This window comes from Antechinus flavipes, chromosome 2, assembly GCF_016432865.1.
Source record: "Antechinus flavipes isolate AdamAnt ecotype Samford, QLD, Australia chromosome 2, AdamAnt_v2, whole genome shotgun sequence".
Classification (NCBI taxonomy): domain Eukaryota; kingdom Metazoa; phylum Chordata; class Mammalia; order Dasyuromorphia; family Dasyuridae; genus Antechinus; species Antechinus flavipes.
Genome location: NC_067399.1, coordinates 610,904,037 through 610,925,737, shown reverse-complemented (window position 1 = coordinate 610,925,737; position 21,701 = coordinate 610,904,037). Strand labels below are relative to the sequence as shown.

The following is a 21,701-nucleotide window of genomic DNA, read 5'->3' as shown; positions in this document are numbered from 1 at the left end:
AAAAAGAATTTAGATGCTACACCACTTGGCGCATATATGTTTAATATTGATATTGCTTCATTATCTATGGTACCCTTTAGCAAGATATAGTGCCCTTCCTTATCTCTTTTAATTAGATCAATTTTTGCTTTAGCTTGATCTGAGATCAGGATGGCTACCCCTGCTTTTTTGACTTCACCTGAAGCATAGTAGATTTTGCTCCAACCTTTTACCTTTAACCTTCATGTATCTCCCCGCTTCAGGTGTGTTTCCTGTAAACAACATATTGTAGGATTCTGGCTTTTAATCCATTCTGCTAACTGCTTCCTCTTTATGGGGGAGTTTACCCCGTTCATATTTATGGTTAAAATGACCAATTCTGTATTACTTGCCATCTTGTTAACCCCTGTTTATGCTTTTCTCCCTTCTTTCCCCCTTACCCCCCTTCCCAGTATTAAACTTGTGAGCACCACTTGCTTCTCACAGCCCTCCCTTTTTAGTATCCCTCCCCCTGCCTTAAGAGTTCCTCCCCCTATATTACTCCTTTCCCTCACAGTTTCCTTATTCCCTTCCGCTTAGCTTATTCCTTCCCTTTTCACTTTTCCCTTCTCACTTTTCAATGAGGTGGGAGAAGTTTCACCATAAATTGAATATGTCTAAAATTTTTCTCTTAAAGCCAATTCTGATGGCAGTAAGATACCCATTATATTTATTCCCCTCCATTCTTTCTCTCAGATATAATAGGTTTCCTTTGCCTCTTCAAGAGATGTAGTACCCCCACTTTACCCTTTTTCTAGTACAATGTCCTTTCCACTCTAGTTTCTAGAACAAAGTATATGTATTCTTTATACATCTTTGCTGCAGAAATATAGTTCCCAAGATTTCTTTTTACCCTTTTAGGTTTCTCTTGAGTTCTATATTTGTAGATCAACCTTTTTGTTAAGTTCTTGTTTTTTCATCAAAAATAGGTGAAATTCGCTTATTTTGTTGAATGTCCATCTTCTTCCCTGGAAAAAGATGCTCATTCTAGCTGGGTAAGTTATTTTTGGTTGCATACTGAGTTCCTTAGTCTTTCGGAATATCATATTCCAGGCCCTTGGATCTTTTAATGTGGATGCTGCTAGATCCTGGGTGATCCTTATTGTGGTTCCTCAATACTTGAATTGGGTTTGTCTAGCCGCTTGCAGTATTTTTTCCTTCATCTGAGGATTCTGGCATTTGGCCACTATATTTCTGTGTTTTGATTTTTAGGATCCCTTTCAGTAGGTGATCGATGAATTCTTTCAATGTCTATTTTACCCTCTGTTCCTATGACTTCTGGGCAGTTCTCTTTGATGATTTCCTGGAAAATAGTGTCCAGGCTCTTTTTTTCATCATATTTTTCTGGGAGTCCATTGATTCTCAGATTGTCTCTCCTGGAACTGTTTTCCAGGTCTGTTGTTTTCCCCAGAAGGTATTTCACATTCCTTTCCATTGTTTGATTTTTTTTGGATTTGCTTGACTGATTCTTCTTGTCTCCTCGAGTCATTCAATTCCATCTGTTCGATTCTGATTTTCAATGAAGTATTTTCTTCACTCACTTTTTAAAAATCTTTTTCTAATTGTCCAGTTGAGTTATTTTGTTCTATGGAATTTTTTTCCATTTCGCCAATTTTGTTTTTTAGAGAGCTGTTTTCTGTTTCCAGTTCACTAATCCTATTTTTCAAGGATTTTATTTCTTTATCCACTCTCTCTTTAAATGAGTGGGATGACTTCTCCAGACTCTTTTGCCAAGCCTCCCTCTCCTTTTCCCATTTTTCTTCTAGCTCCCTTGTGAGAGCCTTTTTAATTACTTCTATGAGGTTCATCTGTGCTGAGGAACAGATGATATCCTCCTTTGGGGATTCACCTGGAGATAGTCTGTTTTTAGTCTCCTCAGGACTTAGAGTCTGCTCTCTATCTGTATAGAAGCTGTCAAGGGTTAAAGTCCTTTTCAATTTTTTGCTCATTTTGTCAGAGAAGAATCAAAGACAAACTAGCAAAGAAAAAAAGAAAAAAAACCCTAACTGGAGTCTGCTTTCTTTGGGGGAGGGGCTGGGTGGTGTTACTGAGCTTCCTCTACAGACTGCGGGGCAGCAGTGAGGCACTAGCCCGACTGTGCTGCGCCTGTGCTCTGCGACTCCGAGGGTGTGCTAAGACACTGTGGGGGAGGGGTGGCCTGGTCCCGAGAGACTCCAGATGTTCTGGGTTGTATTTTTCACCCTCGGTGTTTTTAGCTTCTCTGCTGGGCTGCTGGCTTGCTGCCGGAGCAAAGTATCCAATCCTGTAGCAAAGCTCCCTCCCCTCCCTCCCCCCCCCGCCTCAGCCCCAGACTGCTGAGATCACACCCCACCCCCTCCAGTCTGCTCAGCTGTGAGCTGCTCCCGCGCTCTCACTGCCGCTGCCCTCAGCCTGCACCTGATCTAAAACCGTCCCTGCCCTTGAGCAAAAACAGACCTTTCCTGGTGAATCTCAAGGATGGCTTCTCTTGGCAACTATTTGTGGGTTTTTTTTTCAGTCAAGCATTAATTCAGAGGCATGTAATGAAATGGATTCTGAGAGAAAACGCGGAGCTTATGCAGCTGTGTGCCTCCTCTCTGCCATCTTGGCTGGAAGTCCAACTGTCAAATAAGTCATTCCTCTCCCCAGTAATCTCCCTCATTCAATTAAATCAATTCCAGTGACCCTCTTCGCCTCCATGATCAAATAAAAAATATTGTTTGACTTAGATAGTTTTTCATAACCTGGCTTTCCTCCAACCTTCTTAGGCCTCTTATATCTCATTTTTCTCCATGTATTCCAGTAACATTGGCCTCCTTGCTATTTCTCATACAGGACATTCCATCTCCATCTCTCTTCCTCTCTCTCTCTTTCCCTTTTCCCCCTCCCTTTCTTCCTTTCTTTTTCTCCTTCCTTCTTTCTCTCTTTTTCTCATCTCTGCTTAGGTTTCTCTGGTTTCCTTCAAGTATCAGATAAAGTTCCACCTCTTACAAGAAGCCTTGTCTGTGTCCCCTTAATATGAGTTCTTTTTCTCTTTTGATTATCTCTAATTTATCCTGTATCTATCTTGTTTGTACATAGTAGTTTACATGTTGCCTTTCTTAAAGTGGGAGCTCCTTGAGATTAGGGCATTTTTTTTGCATTTCTTTGTATGTACCTCAGTATTTAGCACAATGCCTACTATATCTTAATAAAGGTTTACTAACTGACTAGAAGTCCCATAGAATCAAAGCATGAATTGTATAAAGAGAAACACAGTGCAAAATATACTGCAGTGTGACTTCTACCTTATAGGTGCCAAAGAAAAGCCCAGAACTTAGGGTTTTAGATTTTACAGCAAACTTTGGAAGCAGGAGCAGTAAGCTGATCTAATAATGGAGTATTATGGAAAGTGATTTGTGTTCCAATTCTCTTGCTCGCAATTTCCTTGTCCCTTTTGTTTTCATGGATTTCCTGGATTCCAATAACCTGTCCAGAACTTCATTTTGTCTTTGTACCTTCGAATAGTATCTTCTGGAGTACCCAATACCTCCTACCCAATACTTTCCTGCCTGCTTATGAACATCACTGCTCACTCCTGACTTGCTCACTTCTGCTTTGTCTCTTGTCTGCTAGCTCTTTGGCTATTTCATCACATAATCTGGCTATAAGTCCAGTCCTAACTCCTTTTCTAGAATCTATCACCTGACGCCATCTACTCAATGGCACACTGTAGACAGAGGAATTGATGGGAATCAAGGATCTGACATCTTAGAGTTCTTCCAATGACAGATGATACATTTGGAATATGATCAAGGAAGGTAAAAGGTATCAGTTCAGGTTTGGAACATAGAAGTCTGGGAAACAAGCCAGATGAGATAATATCTGGAGGTGAGGAATATATGAATCCACTAATATAGGGAAGTTAGGATGCTGAAAAAACCACTTATAGATTTAGAACATGTGTTGTGTGCATGTGTACATGTATATACCCATAGATGAGCACAGTTAGGTAGTACAAGTGAAGAGAGTGCTGGATCTGGATTCAGGGAGACATCTTTCTGAGTTCAAGTCTGGCCTCAGGCACAATGTCTGTATGAAGTCACTTAACTCTGTTTGTTTTAGTTTTTCATCTGTAAAATAAGCTGGTGAAGGAAATATCAAACCATTCAGGTGTCTTTGCCAAGAAAAGCCCCAACAAGCTCATAAAGAATCAAACATGATTGAAACAACTAAACAACAACAATCTATATATGAATGCATAATAATGTGTGTTAAATTCAAGCAATGCTTATTAAGTGCCTACAATGTACGAGACCTTGCTAACTAATAGAGATACACAGAGGAATTGTTTTCACCCTTGGGGACCACAGATTGTATAGATTGATCTTATATAGAGTAAGGAGCAATGAGGGCAAAAGGAAATTACAGATGAAGTACATTAGGAATGTCTGATGTGGAAGAAAATTATTTCAGCTTGGGGTGGGATCAAAGAAGATAAATTGAAGCTTATAGCACCAGAGTTAAGCCTTTAAAGAAGAAACAAGCAAGCATTTATTAAGTGCCTAATATGTACTGAGCCCTGTGCTAGGTGCTAAGAATACAAAGTTTAAAGCCAAAGAATATTGTTGTAGCTATTGATGATGACGACAAAGACAATTAGGTGGTGCAATGAATAGATCCCTTGACTTGGAGTCAAATATGGTCTCAGACTTACAATCTATATGACCTCAAAAAAAGTCAGAGGATTTGAACTAAAATCCCAATTTTGCTACTTTCCATCCCGTATCAGCTTGGTCAAATTACTTATCTTCTCTGGGATTCAGTTAACTCTTTCTCTGTGCTATACAAGGGCAAGATGAGATAATCTCTGCATTCTCTTCGAGTTCTATGAGTCTGATTATGGAAAGTCATAAGTGGCAGACTAAGGGAGTTTGGTTTTTATCTTTGTGGAAAGGAAGAAAGTACTATTGAGGTTTTTTTAACAGGAGAGTGAAATGGTCAGACTTGTGCCTTATTTGGCAGTTATTTAAGATAGATTGGAGAGGGAAGAGCCTGGAAGGAGTGAAACCAAGTAGGAGGTTCTTAGAATAATTTAAACAAGGGGAGATATAAGCCTAAACAAGATTGATGGCAGGTAGTAGAAAAATGGGATACTTGTAAGAGATATTGTAGAAATCGAATAGCAACTGATTGGATATGAAAGGAAAGGAAAGGAAAAATCAGCTCTAATTCTAGGATTTTTAACTTTTGTGACTGAAAGAGGAGAAATCAGCAAAGAAACAGACATGTTTGGAGGAGATACAGGTGTAGTGGAGGAAGAGTAAGGTTTCCAAACTGTCCATGCTGAATTTGAGGATATACGAGTGGTGGGAAATAAGAGACTAGAATCCAGGAGAAACATTAGCCCTTGAATGTCTAGTAAAAGGTAAGTTAGGTATGTTTTCTATAGAGATAATTGTATATAGAAAGATATTTTCATGATGTAGCCAATCAAAGATTGATATATTAATGTTCATTTATAGCACCTATATATCAATACTAATCATAATAACATGTTAATACTAATCACATTAGCATTAATGATGATTAATGCTACTTACTAATCATAAATTGTATAAATCAATCAATAAGCATTTATTAGGAGGTCTACTGTGTGCCAGTCACTATCCTAAATTCTAGAGATACAAATAGAGAAGCAATTTCTGCCTTATAGTTTATATTTCATGAAGGGAGATGACACATATCCATAGAGGTGGACAAGTCCTGCCCAAAACAGACATGAGATAATCTTGGATGAAAACATTCAGCAGAAATGTTCAAGAAAGACCTCTTACAGAAGGCAATGTTCAAATCTTGAGTCAAAGAGGGTTTCCAAGATTTGGAGATAAGGAAGGAGAGTATCTCAAACAGAGGGGACACCCAATACAAAGACACTGAGATCAAGAGAATGGAAATACAGTATGAATAACATAAAGGATGCCAAACAATGTGGCAAGACCTTGGGGAGAATAATGTGTGAAAAGGTTGGGAAGAGCTTTAAATGCTCCAAAGAGGAATTTATATTTGATCATAGAGAGTTTAGGGAACCACTTGGGTTATTCAGTAGGGGGAATGACCTGGTTAAACTTATAGAATATCACTTTAGCAGCTATGTGTTGAATAGCCTGGGCTCTGATTCCTGGAAAATTTTAGAGTAAAGTATCAAAAAGATGGTTACTGGACAGATAACTAGAAAAGGAAAGAACCAGCATGGGTTCATCAATAACAGATAAAACCCATTTTCTTTAACAAAAGAAAACTTTAATGTAATTTTCTTTATCTAAAGGGTCAATAAATTTGTAAATCAGGGTAATGCTATAGAAAATGTTTACTAAGATCTTATCAAAATGTTTGATAAAGTATATGATGCAGTTCCTCTGGAAGATGGAGAGATGACAGATTTTTTTTTTAAGCATATGAAAGGCAGTAGGGCGTCTGTTTATTTAAGAGATTAAATATTTCATTTAATATTTATTTTAAATTAATATTTTTAATATTTTATTTAAGAAATCGTAGCCAATTTATTTGGAATTTATTGAATGGTTAATCTAATAACATAGATATTAATGATTTGATGTCAGCTTAAAAGTTTTCAATGGAGTACCCCAGGGATCTCTTCTTGATCATATGCCATTTTTGCCAATAACTTGGATAAAAATTTAGAAGGCATGCTTATCAAATTTTCAGATGATACAAATCTAGGAGAAAGTTAACACACTGGAAGGTACCCAAAAAATCCTGACAAGCTACAACACTGGGATAAATTGAAGATGAAATTTAGTAGACATAAATATTTAAGTGTTACCCATGGGTTTAAAAAACCAATTTTACAAGGACAAAATGGGGGAGAACTGGGGAGGGAAAAGGAGAGAATTAGCATTTATATAGCACCTACTATTTGCCAGATCCTATTAAGCACTTATCTCATTTGAAATAATACCCTTGGATTTCAGGTGCTATTATTACCCCTATTTTACAGATAAGGAGACTGAGGAAGATGTTGTAATTTGATTACATAACCAGTGTCAGAGATCACATTTGATTTCAGGTTTTTCTGATTCCAGACCTTCTACTCTATCCAATACTCTACCTAGTTACAATTAAAAAAAAGGAGACTGACAAACTGTCCAAAGGAAGACAAACTGTACAATGGACGGCCTTGAGTGCCACTTGAGGATGAGCTGAAGGGCACAAGATGTCCTGATGTGCTTGGAGAGAAGGCTCCAAGGACTTGGAGCAATCTTGTGATTGATTATTCTCTTTAATATCAAATAGCAGAATTGGAAGTAATTGGTAGAAGGAACAAAGAAGCAAATTTAGTCTTTGTATCAGGAAAAACATAATTAGAGCTTTCTAGAATCTAAATAAGCTACATCAGTAATGGGTAGTATAGTAGCACAATGAGTAGAGTATAAGGCTAGAAGAGTTTAAATCCAACCTCAATTAGTAGCTGTATGAGCCAGGGCAAGCCATGTAATCTCTTCTGCATATTCCCTTCCCTAACACCTTCCACCTCCCACTCCCAGTGGGTTCCTTTCACTGGAGCTTTTCAAGCAAAGGCTGGTTAACCACTTATTAACTCTACCATGAAGGATATTCCTTTTCAGGCATGGGTTGGATTCAACTCCGAAATGATGGGAAAATTGGGAGAACAATCTGGAGTTTAGGAGATTTTAAGTCAGGCAGTTCTACTCTACAGTATGAGAGACGCCTTGTGGTCCAATAGAATTCTCTGACATAAGCTATTGCCATTTGTCCAGCCAAGTGCAACAAGAAAGCCACTTGGTACCTCCCTCCTGTGGCAGCATTTCTGCCCAGGGAAACCAATATACAAATGAAATGCTTAGTGAAAGCAGACGATAGTGGAAAAGGGAAGGAATTCCCATTGGTTGACTCATGGCATTACTTCCTGGGTCCTCAAAAGCCAGTTTGAAATTTAAAATCTGGGCAAACTATAGGTAACCTACAATGTAAATGATGTTATATCTGGGGTGTTGCAAGCCAGCTCTTTGATATGCAACAACAATTAGAAAAGGAGAATTAGGGAGAAAGAGTAATGATGGAGATAACTACTTGAAAGCCAACAGGCTGACAATAACTGAAACAGGGTGGATGAATTTACCAAAGCAATTCATCTTAAGCAAAAAATAAACTCATATCCCATTCAAAGATTTTATTTTTCTTCCCCAAGTTGTGATCAAATTATTATCATCATTATGTCAAATACTGCTCCTGGAAAAAGCAAGTATCTTCTGGGGAAAATTATTTGAATAATTACCTCTAAATAATTTTTTTAAAATTATTTTAAAAAAATAATTTGAATATTACCTCGAATTTGGGGAAGAGAGTGAGTAAAGCCAGCAAGGAGAAAATTGATAAACACTAGTTTTGGGGAAAATTCAAAAATAATTTCCAAATGATTATGTACTTCTCTTTTCTTAAGTAGAATCATAGCACTTTACCATGTATTAACTAAAATTAATTTGGTAGCAAGTAAGTTTTAATGATAATTATTTTATGTGCTGTTCCTATGGATTGATGTTAAATTTGCATGGAAATAGTAAGTAATTTTATTATTTTCTGAGATAATTTATTTAGAAATGTGTAATATATGCCATTTAAAATTTGATTTTATCTATACTCAGAAATCCTAGACCAATATCCTACTATTTCCTTCCCATGTTGTAGATAAAATCTTGGATTCTTGGTGGTTATGCCAGGAGACTACAGGTCTGAGCATTGGCTTACCTCCAGAACAATGCCTGCTGTTGAGGTGATGAATCATTCCAGCAACGGCAAACAGCCAAGATAATCTACCAAGTATTTGAAGGGTTATAATACTTTCAACCCACACTAAGGAAATCAAAGAAACACTGAAATATGCTTCGAAAGAGAGAGAGCAAGAAATATACTCTAGGATTGATTAATCAACTATTTTCCATTTAGGGTTTATGGTTAAAAAATCAAACGTTATTTCATGAAAAAGAAAGTACACTTATTCTTAATATTTATTTTTATTAGTGCTTATGAAATAAAAACATCTGAAAATATTTTATTTTTCAAGAAATGATAATAATGTCTGCAAAATACATATGCCAAAAATAGCTTTACAACACAAAGGCTTTTGCATATTTTAAATATTATAAGCCCTTTTTAAAAAAGTCACAACTCTAAAGTAAGTTCTTCAGAGTTCCAAGGATGGAGGACTGAAGCAAAAGTCTGGAAAAGCAGTAAACTTTCAACATGGTCTCAGTGATTAAATTACACTGATGAAATCAACTTTCCATGTGTGAGTTCAAAGTGACTTAGCTTTCAGAATCCCAGGGGACCCTGCATTGGATAAGATATTTATCAGTGCGTTCCCTATGAGGCTTAATTCATCTTTGTGAAGAGTATAGAGTAGTTTACTTACCTTGCTTCATCATGTATTAGGAGAGGTAAATGTGATACATAAAAAAATGTAGGAACAAGTCAAATCCTTTCTCTGGATATGTGAGAGGATGAGTTACTAGGTTCTCAAACTTTTTGGTCTCAAGATCCTTTTAGAATCTTAATTACTGAGGAACCCCAAAGAGCTTTTATGAGGGTTATTGATATTTATCATACTAAAAATTATAACAGCTAAGTATTTTTATGAAATTAGTTTTGACCTACAGGCTTCCTAAAAAAGGTCTCAGGATGTCCTGAGAGCCCCCAGGCCATACTTTGAGAGTCCCTGGATTTGATAAATATCGAAAATCCCAGTTCCAATATTAGATGATTTCAGGGACAGTTAGGAACTGAAATGTCTACAAACATTTCAATTAATACATTAGAGGCCAGGTCAGTAATATAGGCAAAAATTAATCTTTGTTTAATTTTCCTTTGCAATTCTTTAATCAGGAAGGACTGGGAGGGAAAAAAATTATTCTCATGATTATTTCCAGAAAGAAAAATAAAATCTCATACAGGTATCAGGACCTCAAATCCCTGTTCCTTCAGTATAAATGAGCAGAAAATGGAAAAGAAGTTGTGTTACTCTAACTCAGTGGCTCAAGGGTTATGCTAACAGAAAAGTCAGCTTGGGGTGGTGAGGGAGTTAAATGTCATCATATACTCATTAGAGAAGTTCTTAGTATCAACACAGAGATCACACTAGTTTTATAACATGTGAAGCTGAAAGTTCTATAGGCAAGGAAATAGAAAACCTAGAAGTAAGTGACCTGGCTCAAAAAATTATCAGCAATAACTGAAATTGAAAATCTGGTCTTCCATCCCTAAATCCATTCATCTGACACTAAGTTACTTAACAAGTAAGTTACCAAATAGTCTTCTGGATACTACAGTTCTTCCATTTGAAGACAAGATAAATTCTGGCTTGACAGAATACTGCATATATAATATTTTATTTAAACCCCTAGTAACATTTAAAGCCTCTAGAGTTAATAAACACAACATTCAATAACATATCAGCAATTATTTGTCCATTACTTTTATGTTCAGTGAGATATTTATTTTTTCCACTCAAAGTGTCAGGAAGATAATGACAAAAAGTTTGGACATTAAAAAAATAAGAAACCACATTCCAATTCCATTGGAAAAACCCTACTTCTTTCACAAATTAGGATGACTAATGCTGCTTAGAAAAATTGGCTTTTAAAAATACACCACAGTTCTCTTATGCCATGTTTTTGGTTTAGAGGTTATTGTAAAAAGTAATTCTGAAAAGTTATTTAAAATCCTGAGAGATTTCCACTTGGTATTGCTTTATATACTAAAAGAGATTTATAGAAAACTATTTTTTCTGGGAAGGAAACCACTTTAGGCTGCAAATGTGGCTAAAATATGCCACATTGTTCCCCTTTATGATTTGAAAAACTGAAATGAGAGACCATAAACAACAAAATTTGAATGCATTTTTATATAATAATAAAGGAAAATCAAATTGTAGGCTATAACTATAATTACTGTTTAATTATTTAAACATTTGGCCAATGTTGACTTAAGGTCTTTTAGCCCCTTAAAAAACCGTGAAGCTTTTGCCTTGTTCAAATTTTAGTATTAGCATGGAAAGGCACTTTATGGATTTAGGCTTTGGTTTATTTGTTGTTGTTGTTGTTTTTTTATGGATATGAGCTATTAAAAAATCAATCTTTCTACTCTAAGTTTCTTCTTGCTTTGCTAAAATGTATAAATGTAAGAATTTATTCACTTAATAGAATATTACTTTGGCCCTCATGTTGCTCAAAATATCCTTAATTCTCTCTCCTACACAGGTGCTCATAATAAAGATAATACTTTTTTTTTTTAATTAAGCATCATACATGTACTTTTTTTGGTTCCAGTCATGAAAGAATTGAATCATTTTTTTCTTTTGATAAAATTCATAATTGTATGAGCAAAACAGTCATTTAAAACTATTAAAAACACACATGTTTTTAGGACAATTATGTTCCTATTATTAAACTTATAAACCGTATGACCAATTAGTAAAAATACACCTTAAATTTCTGTTCTTGGGATGAAGTATTACCCAACAAGTTCATCTTAGCACTGTTACTTTGCTTGGGAATTCTCACACCATTTGCGGATGACAGCTCCAGAGCTACTGGCTACCACACAAAGGGCACCACTCACTGTCCACCAGGTTGGCATTTTATTAAGGAAAATAATCTGAAGTACGAAAGCAAAGACCACATCCATTGTTTTCATTATGGCCACGGGCCCTGCTTTTTCTACCTGAACTGCTTTAGTGAGAAATATCTGCCCCCCCAATCCGAAAAGTCCTATTAATACCAAAAACAGCCGATCTAACCCACAGTGGGGTAGATGCCATTCGTCCACTATAAAGAGTACAATGATAGATTCCAATAGTCCAATCACTACATAATACCAAATGTTCAGGAAATAGTGCACAGATTTCCCCACCTTTCTTAGGATAACAAGAGTCAGAGCACTAAATATGGCACCGCCCACAGCTGCTAGGGCTCCTCTGAGGTGATAGGAATAGTTTTCTTCCATCCCAGCTGTGCTGGAGCCAAACAGAAATGGCGGTCTTGCAATAAGCACCACACCAGCAATTGCAAAAATAGTGAAGAAAAGATCCCAAAGACTGTATTTTTCCTTGAGATATATCCAAGCAAAGAGTGAAGTGAAAACCGGACTGGTAAATGTGATAACAGTAGCATCAGCAATGGGCATTAACTGGAAAGCATAGTAGAGAAGGATCATCGCTGTCGAACCAAAGACTCCCCTGAGGAAAAGGAAAATTCGTTTGCCTTTTGGTCCCACAAACCCCGTTCTGTAAATCAAAAAAGAAAAGCATGTTACATTAACTTAGTGCTGACATGCAAATTTCAGCTTCCCTATAAAGGAAATTCACTAATGAGTAACATGTACTGTTAGCTGGATACATGTCTGGAAAGGATGTGCTCTACAAGAAAGGCTAATACTACAGGAAATATGAGATAGCAAATGGAAAAAAAAATGGATAAATTAAATGTTTCAGCCAGTCACTCAATCAGCTGTTGATTATAAATCCAACTATGCAGTTTGGAAATCTTTCTGCAATATGAAGGACTTAAAATTGACTACAGTATCCTGAGGATACAAATACAGAAAATATCCCCTGCCTTTAATGACATAAGATCTTAAGCTCCTTGAAGGCAAGGGCTCTCTTTTGATATCAGAAATACATTTAATAAATGCTTGTTGATTGATTGACGCTGTTGTTATTAACAGATAAACATGAACATATGAACACATACATAATTACAGGGTAAAGTGCTGATGACTGGTGTCAGAGCTAGATACCCTTCTAAGAGTCTAGATTTGGGAGTACATTATCTGTGAATATCTGGCATTACACTAGGGGAAATGCACATCATAAGAGGCATTCTTAACAAAAATCTCAGTGATTCAAGGGATCAGTTAAGAAGATTAGATTATACCTTGAAAGAAACTGAAAGTCTAAAAATTGACATAATAAATATAGTTCTACAGACCATCCCCCCACCTTCACAAATATACAATGCTTATCAGATTTTTAGTTGATTATCATCTTTAAAACTGCACTAAGACTTCTGGGAAATCCGTATTTTTTCAGATTTTCATTATTATTCAGTAAATAAGTCTCACACTTTTTATATGGCACTAAATGACAAAATTAATTAAAATCTAGATTTACATATTTCTTTTACTAATTTCTTAATATCTGGCATGAAAAACCATTTCCAGTGAATATCCTAAATTATTTTAGAAATAGATTGTCTTGTGTGACAGTGAGGCTAAACAAATGCCGGTCAGAAAATTACTTCATGGAGTGGAAGATGACTGAACTGATCTCTTGGGTACTATATATAATGTAAAATTCTCTGTGAGAGGAAAAATATTTTTAAGTCACTGAAATTTATGGTTTACAATTGGGATTTTTTTTCTAGCTTCAAGTTTGAAAGTTAAGCATCCTTGCTTCCAAAATAATCCAAGGAATTCTAGCTCATTGTTTGCCTCTCCCCCAATAACATTCTGGTGTGATCTAGAAGATTACAATCTCATACTTCTAACATAGGGAAGACAGAAGGAAACAGTGGAAGACAGATATAAGAGCAGATTGGTAGGGATAGAGAAGTCAATATTGACAAGCTTTTTTCTTCCCCATGTAAGCATCAAATGGTCTGTTAATTTAATGCTTTTCTATGTCCTATATACAAAATATTGAGATATTACTACATCACATAGAATACTATTATTTTATTCATAGAAAATTATATATTATTATGATAATCCATTTTTTATTATATTATATAATAATTAGGATAAAAATAAAGCAAAACATCTACTGCTTAGAAAAGACTGCTAACAATAACAATATAACATATCAGAAAAGAAAAATAATTGATAGTAGTGAAAATGAGTGAGAATGAATGAAACCATTGCTCAGGAACATACCATCTTTTCAAAATGTGTGCAAGTGTGTTCCTTATGAGGCAGCTGGGTAATACAGTGAACAAAGTGCAAGGATGAAGTCAAATCTAGGCTCAAAGACCTAGTAACTGAGATCCTGAGCAAGTCATGTAACCTGTCTGCCTTAATTTCCTTAATTGTAAAATGAAGATAACTATTACATTTACCTCAAAGGATTATTGCGAGAATCAAATGAGACAATATTTGTAAAGTACTTATCACAGTGCCTGGCACATAGTAGTCTTATAAACTATGTTTGTTCCTTTCTCCCATTCTTTTGTATGTAACCCTACTACCACCACTTTAAGTGGGTAAGAAAACAAAAACTTTGCACTGTATTTCCTTTTAGTATATATGGAAATCAGAGTGGGAAATCATCTATTAGCATATATAGGAAATCTACTAGCAGATATATTCTATTGATATGACAGTGAAAGCTGGGAATGGATAAGAACATTGAAAAAAATTATTGCTCAGTGTTAATGGGGGTCAATGAACATTCTATAGACAGACAAATTTTAGGTGTGGCAAGCTGTGAAAAGTTACTAAGTCCCTCATTTTACATTTAAAACCAATACTTACTTTTTGTATATTAAGCAAGGAAGAACGAGTAACATTTGGAACACACATCGAAATGCACTAATTTCTGCTGAATGGATATCTTGTATTTTTTTAACTAATAAAGAGGCCACCGAGAAAAGGAAGGCAGACAATAATGTATAAAACAAGCCAAGTCCAGGGCAGGAAGCTTTCTTCTTAGCTTCTGAAAAAAAGATTAAATTCCAATTAGTTTTTGTTTTCATAAATGCTTCTATTAGTTACAAATGGTTATTTTAGTTAGAAATTTGGGGAAAATTTTACAATATTCAAAAGATGAATGAGTTCACAAACTTTACTTTTTAAGCTATCCACTCACTATCCCAAGCATCAAAATTTTCACGTCTGTTATTTGTACATAGTCATTTTTTTGCAAGTATAGAAATACCATCATAAAACCAGGAAGCTCTTTGCCAAGATAACAGAAAAAACTCTGGAAAATGGTTTGCCAACAAAGCAGGGGAAAATTTCATTAGCCCCTCTGAAAACATGTAGTTACTATGGAAGCAGACTTTTGAATGCAAGAAATATTCTCTAACTACTATGTGTTAAAACAAAAATATATTTCATAAAAGAACTTTGTGCAAGGCAGGGAAACACTTTCATAACACTAGGAGGCAGCATCAGCTAATAAATAGAGATCTTTTATCTTGAAATGCTAACTTTAACTTTTCATGTATGCTGGTCTGATCTCCCAGGTTGACAATAAAGATTTTGAGAACAGGACAGGCCTATGTTTCTCTGTAATTCTCATTATAATGTCTTTTACACAAGTACACAACTATTTCACTTTTATTTAAATGAGATTTGGGCTTTATTATCTGAAGTTTATATGAAGTATGTTAGACTTGAAGTCAGAAGACCTGGTTTCAAATCCTTTCTTTGCTACTTTCTACCTGTGAGAACTGTCTTGATTCCCTCATAAATTGATGAGGTTGGACCACACTCAAATTCCTCCCTGCTCCAAGTCTATGACTTTAGTATTCTTGGCTCCCTTGTTGATCATATGAGCTTTAAATTCAATCACACCAATTCAAATAGAATTGTGCTAGAGAGAGCCATCTGCATCTAGAAAGAGCATTGTGGGATCTGAATATGAATCAAAAATAGTATTTTTACCTTTTTTTGTTGTTGTTTGTTTGCTTTTTTCCCTTTCTCATTTTTCCCCTTTTTGATCTGATTTTTCTTATGCAATATGATAAATGTAGAAATATCTATAAAAAAATTGTACATGCTTAACATATATTGGATTACTTGCTGTCTAAAAGAAGGGAAGGCAGATTATTTATACCTTCTGAATTCAATTCTCCCTGTGCAACAAGAAAACTGTTCGGTTCTGCACAAGTATATTGTATCCAGGATATACTGTAACCTATTCAACATGCAAAGGATTGCTTGCCATCTGGGGGAGGGGGTGGAGGGAGGAAGGAGAAAAATCGGAACAGAAGTGAATGCAAGGGATAATGTTGTAAAAAATTACCCTGGTATGAGTTCTATCAATAAAAAGTTATTAAAAAAAAAGATTAAATACAAAAAAATAAATAAATAAAAGGGAAGGAGAAAAATTTGGAACATGGGGTGTTGCAAGGGTGAATGTTGAAAGCTATATTTGCATGTATTTTGAAAATAAAAAGCTATTATTAAAAAAAGAAAAAATAAATTCAACCATAAATTTCTATATCCTTTATATTTATAAATATAGTTATAGTAATATAGAGTATTATATATATAGTATAAATATAGTTATAGTAATAGCAATAACCAAGGGTCTTCTCCCTGGTGAGAGTATAATTTGTAGCAGAAGTAAATTAGGCCTGGGATAAGATAGAACATAAGGTATCACAAACTTTTAAAACTAATGACAATAAAATCATTTAAATTTTCAAGTGCAGTTCCCCTGATGCACTTCATAGTTACGTAAGAAATGTTTACAAAAGTTCACACAACCCTCAATTCCCTGAGTAAGGGACAGAAAGCCAACCACATGGTAAGCTTTGCGAACTAAAGTTTATAATTTTCAAAACAGGAATGTACAGGGTTAGCCACTAAACACTATTGCTTAAGAATATTGCTAGTGACTTGTAAAAAAAAAAAAAAATAAAACAACAATAAGTAACAGCCCTATTTCTATAAATGAATTGGTCACATTTAGGATTCTAAACACCAAAATTTATATATATTTAAACTTTTGAGGACCATTCCTTTCTTTTTTAAATGAGTAAGGTAATTTACAGCCTAGAATATAAGTATAATCACAGATGTAAACTTTTTATGAACATTTCTAATAATTTATCTTTTGTATTTAAGAATGGATTTGCTTGTTTTTTGATTCCTGTGTGCATAAATTTGGCTGAAGACTAATTTGTAAGTAGCAGTCATTAATATATGTAACCAAAACCCCCTAATTTATATTCTGCATGAAAATAAAAACTAGATATATTTCATCCCAGAAGAATGAAATTTAAAGCTTGTTGCAAGTTAACTCGTGTGAAATACATACTTCAGTTGCGGTTAGGACTTAGAAATTACATTTTTGAAATTTCATACTTCAGGTCCAAAAAAAGTAGATTCTTTTTAAAAGAAAAACATTCATGGAGCCTGAAATCCTGGATTGTAACAGGAAAAAGAAAAAGGAAAAAAAAACACCCTAGGATAGAAATACTTCCCCCTTTCTGCAATTCCACAGTTATAGTCATTAATGACTAATTTTATTACATTTTCTTCAAGAAATATTTTAACTTCATAAGAAAGTCTTTTAACTTAAATCATATATTTTGGCTGCTGTCATAGAGACATAACTATAGTATAATTATATTCATAATTGGGGGAAATGGAACAGGGCCATGAAAATTCAAGTGGGGAGGAGGTGAATGGAACTGGTTATATATGGATAGTGGAGGGAATTAATCATATTCAAACTGACAAATACTAATAAGACCCTCACCAAATTATCACTGCCCTCTGAAACTGCTTCAGATCTGGCTGGGAAGATAAAATATAGTGACATTAAGCAACTAGAGAACATTTAGAGTCAAAGCAACTTGCAAAGCAGTATAAGAGATGTCACAAAGCATGCCAAACAAGCTATCTGTGTTATCACAGAGTTCAATGGGGAAAGACTTCTGAGAACTAGAATGATCAGAAGAAACTTCACAGAGATGGAAACACTTGCATTGAGTCTTTTGAGGAGTGCTGGGTTATAGAAACTCTGAAACAGACAGATGGAATGGCTCATCTTCCCTACTAGATTGTAAAACTCAAAGGCTGGAATCTCAAGTACTTCTGTGTCTCCTTTAGCACTTCACAGAGTACTTTCCATATGGTAAGCATTTAATTAATAATTAAGATAACCAACAAACGGAATTTGGCAAAATGTCTATAAAGGTGACCTGGAAAAAGTTGTGGTAGGTCCTGAATGAATCAGGTAGAAGGGGAATGAACAGCTTGGACAGATTGGACTTTGCCAAATTACATTCATATTTCAATTGTTGGCAGTAATAGAAAGGAGCAGGAGAGGAGATCATCTAAAGTAGCATTTGGCCTTGTAATCTATTTCTCTGTTTTTCTTGAATATGAGAGAACATTCTTCTATAACAATGCTTTAAACCAAATAATGAAAATCATTTTGTGAAGTTAAGCCAAAGTACTCTATTATAAATTTCAGCTATTGTGATAATGTTCGTCTACAAAGAACTTAAAGAAATTAGGGTATCCATTTTTAAGACAAAACTTTTTTATTTGTGGAAATAACAGAAGCTGGCCTTAAGTGGGAAGAAAAGAGAGAGAAAAACAACCTGTAATAACATTTAATCTTCCTTTTTAGGGTTTGTTTTCCAAAAGGACTTTTTGTTTCAAAGAGCTTCAACTGCCTCAACCTGAGTAGTTTCAATTAACATACTGTTATTAAAAATGGCTATAGAAATCCTAAGCAAAAAGATGTCTCCCAAAACCTGGTGCAGTTTTAAGCATTAATAGCTTACTAGCATAAAACTGCACCAAGACTTTTAGGACACACTCTATGTTTAAAGTTTTCTTCCTGTCTTCTGTTTTGGATATCACCATAGCTATCCCCAGGATTCCTTCCCTACCTCTTCCTAGAAAGCCATGCCATATCACAAACTGAACTTTTTTTGAGGAAAAAAAAAATAAGAACACTTGATGATATAGTTTAAAAAAAAAAAAATCCCAAAACACGTACAATGTGACCTTCGTATCTCCAGGGGTTTGGAAGAAAACTGGAAGTATATCCTGTATTTTAATGTGATTATTTAGTTTCAAACATTTGGCATTATAGTAATGATTTCTGAAATGAAGAGTGATCATTATTACCACACTATTTCATAAAATAAACATTTGTGTTTTATGTCAAGCTAGAGAAAACTATAGAGTTGCTAAGGAATTACCAGCAATAAATATCATAAACAATTTTATGAGTTTGGAAAATAGCCACTGATCATTACACTAGAACAGCTAATTGTTAGGTAGATAAGATGGTATAACTAGTCAGTGACAAAGAGTTGAAGGTTAAGCCACACCCCATCTTTGTTAATGGAGTGACAGGACTATGGACCACAACAAGCTGGAAAGCACTGTAAGGACCATGCAACCACCAGTAATATTTATTCTAATTAGCCCATTTTATAGATGAGAAAATCTACCCAGAGAAGTGAGCTGTCTGTCCAAGGTCACAAAACGAGTCAGTAGGACAAAAACTCAATTCCACTGGCTCCCAGGGCACCAATCATACTATATATAAACAGCTTTCAATTTTATACTGTTCATTCTACACAGATTTTTAAAAATACTTTCTATATTTTCTGCTGTCTTCTAGCTTAATTCTATACATTTAACAGATTTAAAATCTACTTTCTATACTTTTCCCACTGCTTTCTAGCCTAACTTTATGCTTTATATGACTTTGCATATATAAACTTCAAACAACCTTTCTATACATTTCCCACTGTCTTTAAGCCGAATCCCAAATATTTTAGACTTTTCTAACTTCCAGCCTAATCTGCTACATGTACCTAATTGGGCGCTCCATTCAACTTAACTGAAATTCCTTTTGGAGATGGGAAACGGGACAACTTTTCTAGGGAAGGAGTCTGAGAAGCAAGAAGCATTTGGAACTCACCCCGAGTTAATAGACAACTGCATGATCTTTAAGGAATGTTTCTGCACCCCCTGCCCTGCTTCTGCCCAGACCCCCAGCTTACCCCGGCCCTCAGAGAGCGAGCCGCGCACCGGAGAACGGGTTTGGCTACAATAGCACTTGACCGCACTTGGTCAAGTTCAAGTTCAGGCGTAGGGCGCTCGCGCGCTCCCTGGCCAGGGGAATCTCCCGGGATCTGGCTGCCCGCAGGAGCGGTCCAAAGAACGTGCCCAGGTGGGCACAGCCTTCCTGAGAGGGTCGGGGCCGGGGCGGGAGGGATGCTCCGCCGCTGGCTCGCCTGCAGCCCCAGCCCCCTCCGGGCCGGGGGCGCCCGCAGCGCGACCTCAGGGACAGCCCGCCGCACTCACCGGAGTTTTCGCTTCGGAACGCGCAGGGGCAGCAACAGCCAGCGGCGTACTGAGAGGGGGCCGCCGCCGCCGCCGCCGCCGCCTCTTCCTCCGGGCCGCCGCTGCGCTGCAGAAGCTCCTCCTCGCGAACCTGCAGCGCCGGCTCCAGGCGCTCAGGCTCCTGAGGCTCGGCCGTCACAGCGCCCCCGCAGCCCATCCTGTAACCCCCGCCGGCCGGCACTAGCGGCCGCCGGCCCCGCAGCCCCGGCTCTTCCGGCAGCTCCGGAGCGGCGCATGCGCGTGGCCGCCCCATCGCACCCCACCCACTCACCCACACCCGCCCCCTGCCCACAAGAGGCTTCCCCGGGAGTACGGGGAGGGCTGTCCCGCACGCTCCCGGACCACTATGTCCCGCCGCCCTCGCGGTCTCCTGGAGTCCTGGGAGCCGCTGGCAGTTACCAGCCCAAGGCTGTCAATTTAAGCGACCCCTGCGTATGTGGAGCGCCCCTCAACTCTTACCTGCGGCCGATGCCCTCAGATAAAGAACCGTAGCTCAAGAGCCCGCATCCCTGTGCTTCCATCGGAGTGCCAGCCAGAGGACAGGAGGAGCTAACTGCAGACATTCCCTGAAATATCATAGTGGCCAACTCCCCCACAAAGACGTGTCTCCCAAAACACTCCATCCCCAGACACTGGATGCTCTCCATGCCCGCCTCGTTCTTCTCTCCCGGCTTCCTTCCAGTCCCGTCTTCAATAGGAACTCCTTCCAGGTCCCCCTTCTCTCCACTGATCTCCAATTTATCACATATTTTGTTTTTCGTTGCTATGTTGTTTTCACCCCTCTCTCAGACTGTGAGCTCCTCGACCTCTCTATCGTGCCATCTAGCCAGCCTGAAACCTAGAAGGTGCTTAATAAATGCTTATTGACTGACTGGAAATACAGAACACCATAGGTTCACAAGTGAAATTGATGTAATGTGATTTTGGGATCCCCTGATCTTGGGGCTTCTGTTCTAATGAGTCCTTGGTCTTCTGGCTTTGGAATCTGCCTCAAGAAACTAAGCCCACCCAATCTATCTGAAGACCACCCTTGATTCATCTGGAGATTACTTCCTAGTCTTACCCTCAGGTCATAGAATTAACAAATCTACAATTGAAAACTGTATAAGTCTATCTCCTTGCTTCAGTCTCTTTATTGGATTCTACTTAGAATTCAATCCGCTCTATAACGGCATCACATTGCTTTTAATAAACTTTGCCCCATTACTAAGAAATGGGTTCAAGTGTGCAAATTTTTTTGAGATACCTCGTGACCCGGGTCTGGGACTTTTGGGATCCTCCCTTCTCATCCTTAACAAAATGGCATATACTTGGCTAACACTACCTATACCCCCAACGCCCCTTGCCCTAATATTTTCTCCAAACTTCTTGTTGCGTTGCTGAGGTTCTACTAGGAAAGATAGTATGGCAGATCTCCGTGTTTGCTCCTGTATTGGATTGTGGTTCTCCTCTCTCAGGCATTTGCAGGGTTCACCTGAAACCCTGCCTTAGAGTACTATTATACACTTTTTTGGGGAGGAAGAACAAGGTCCTTTACTCCAGCATCAGCCCAAGGAAAAAACAAAAACAAAAACAAACATCTCCCT

General features: G+C 37.1%; 1 protein-coding gene across 1 annotated transcript; it reads right to left on the bottom strand.

The window, feature by feature from the left end:
- Positions 1-9,013: 9,013 nt before the first annotated feature.
- Positions 9,014-21,319, bottom strand: SLC35G1 (solute carrier family 35 member G1). The gene is made up of 3 exons (XM_051981688.1): positions 20,077-21,319; positions 14,542-14,722; positions 9,014-12,298 (listed from the first exon to the last, which is right to left on the bottom strand). The coding sequence occupies exons 1-3, from the start codon at positions 20,366-20,368 to the stop codon at positions 11,554-11,556; spliced, it is 1,218 nt and encodes a 405-aa protein (XP_051837648.1). The 5' UTR covers positions 20,369-21,319; the 3' UTR covers positions 9,014-11,553.
- Positions 21,320-21,701: the final 382 nt, after the last annotated feature.

Excerpts from the sequence above, each read along its gene's own strand:
- SLC35G1 (XM_051981688.1), bottom strand. The coding sequence starts at position 20,368 with ATGGGGCGGCCACGCGCATGCGCCGCTCCGGAGCTGCCGGAAGAGCCG. Across the intron at positions 14,723-20,076 it reads GTTCCGAAGCGAAAACTCCG|AAGCTAAGAAGAAAGCTTCC; the intron begins GTGAGTGCGGCG and ends TCTTTTTTTCAG. Across the intron at positions 12,299-14,541 it reads CCTTGCTTAATATACAAAAA|AACGGGGTTTGTGGGACCAA; the intron begins GTAAGTATTGGT and ends TTTGATTTACAG.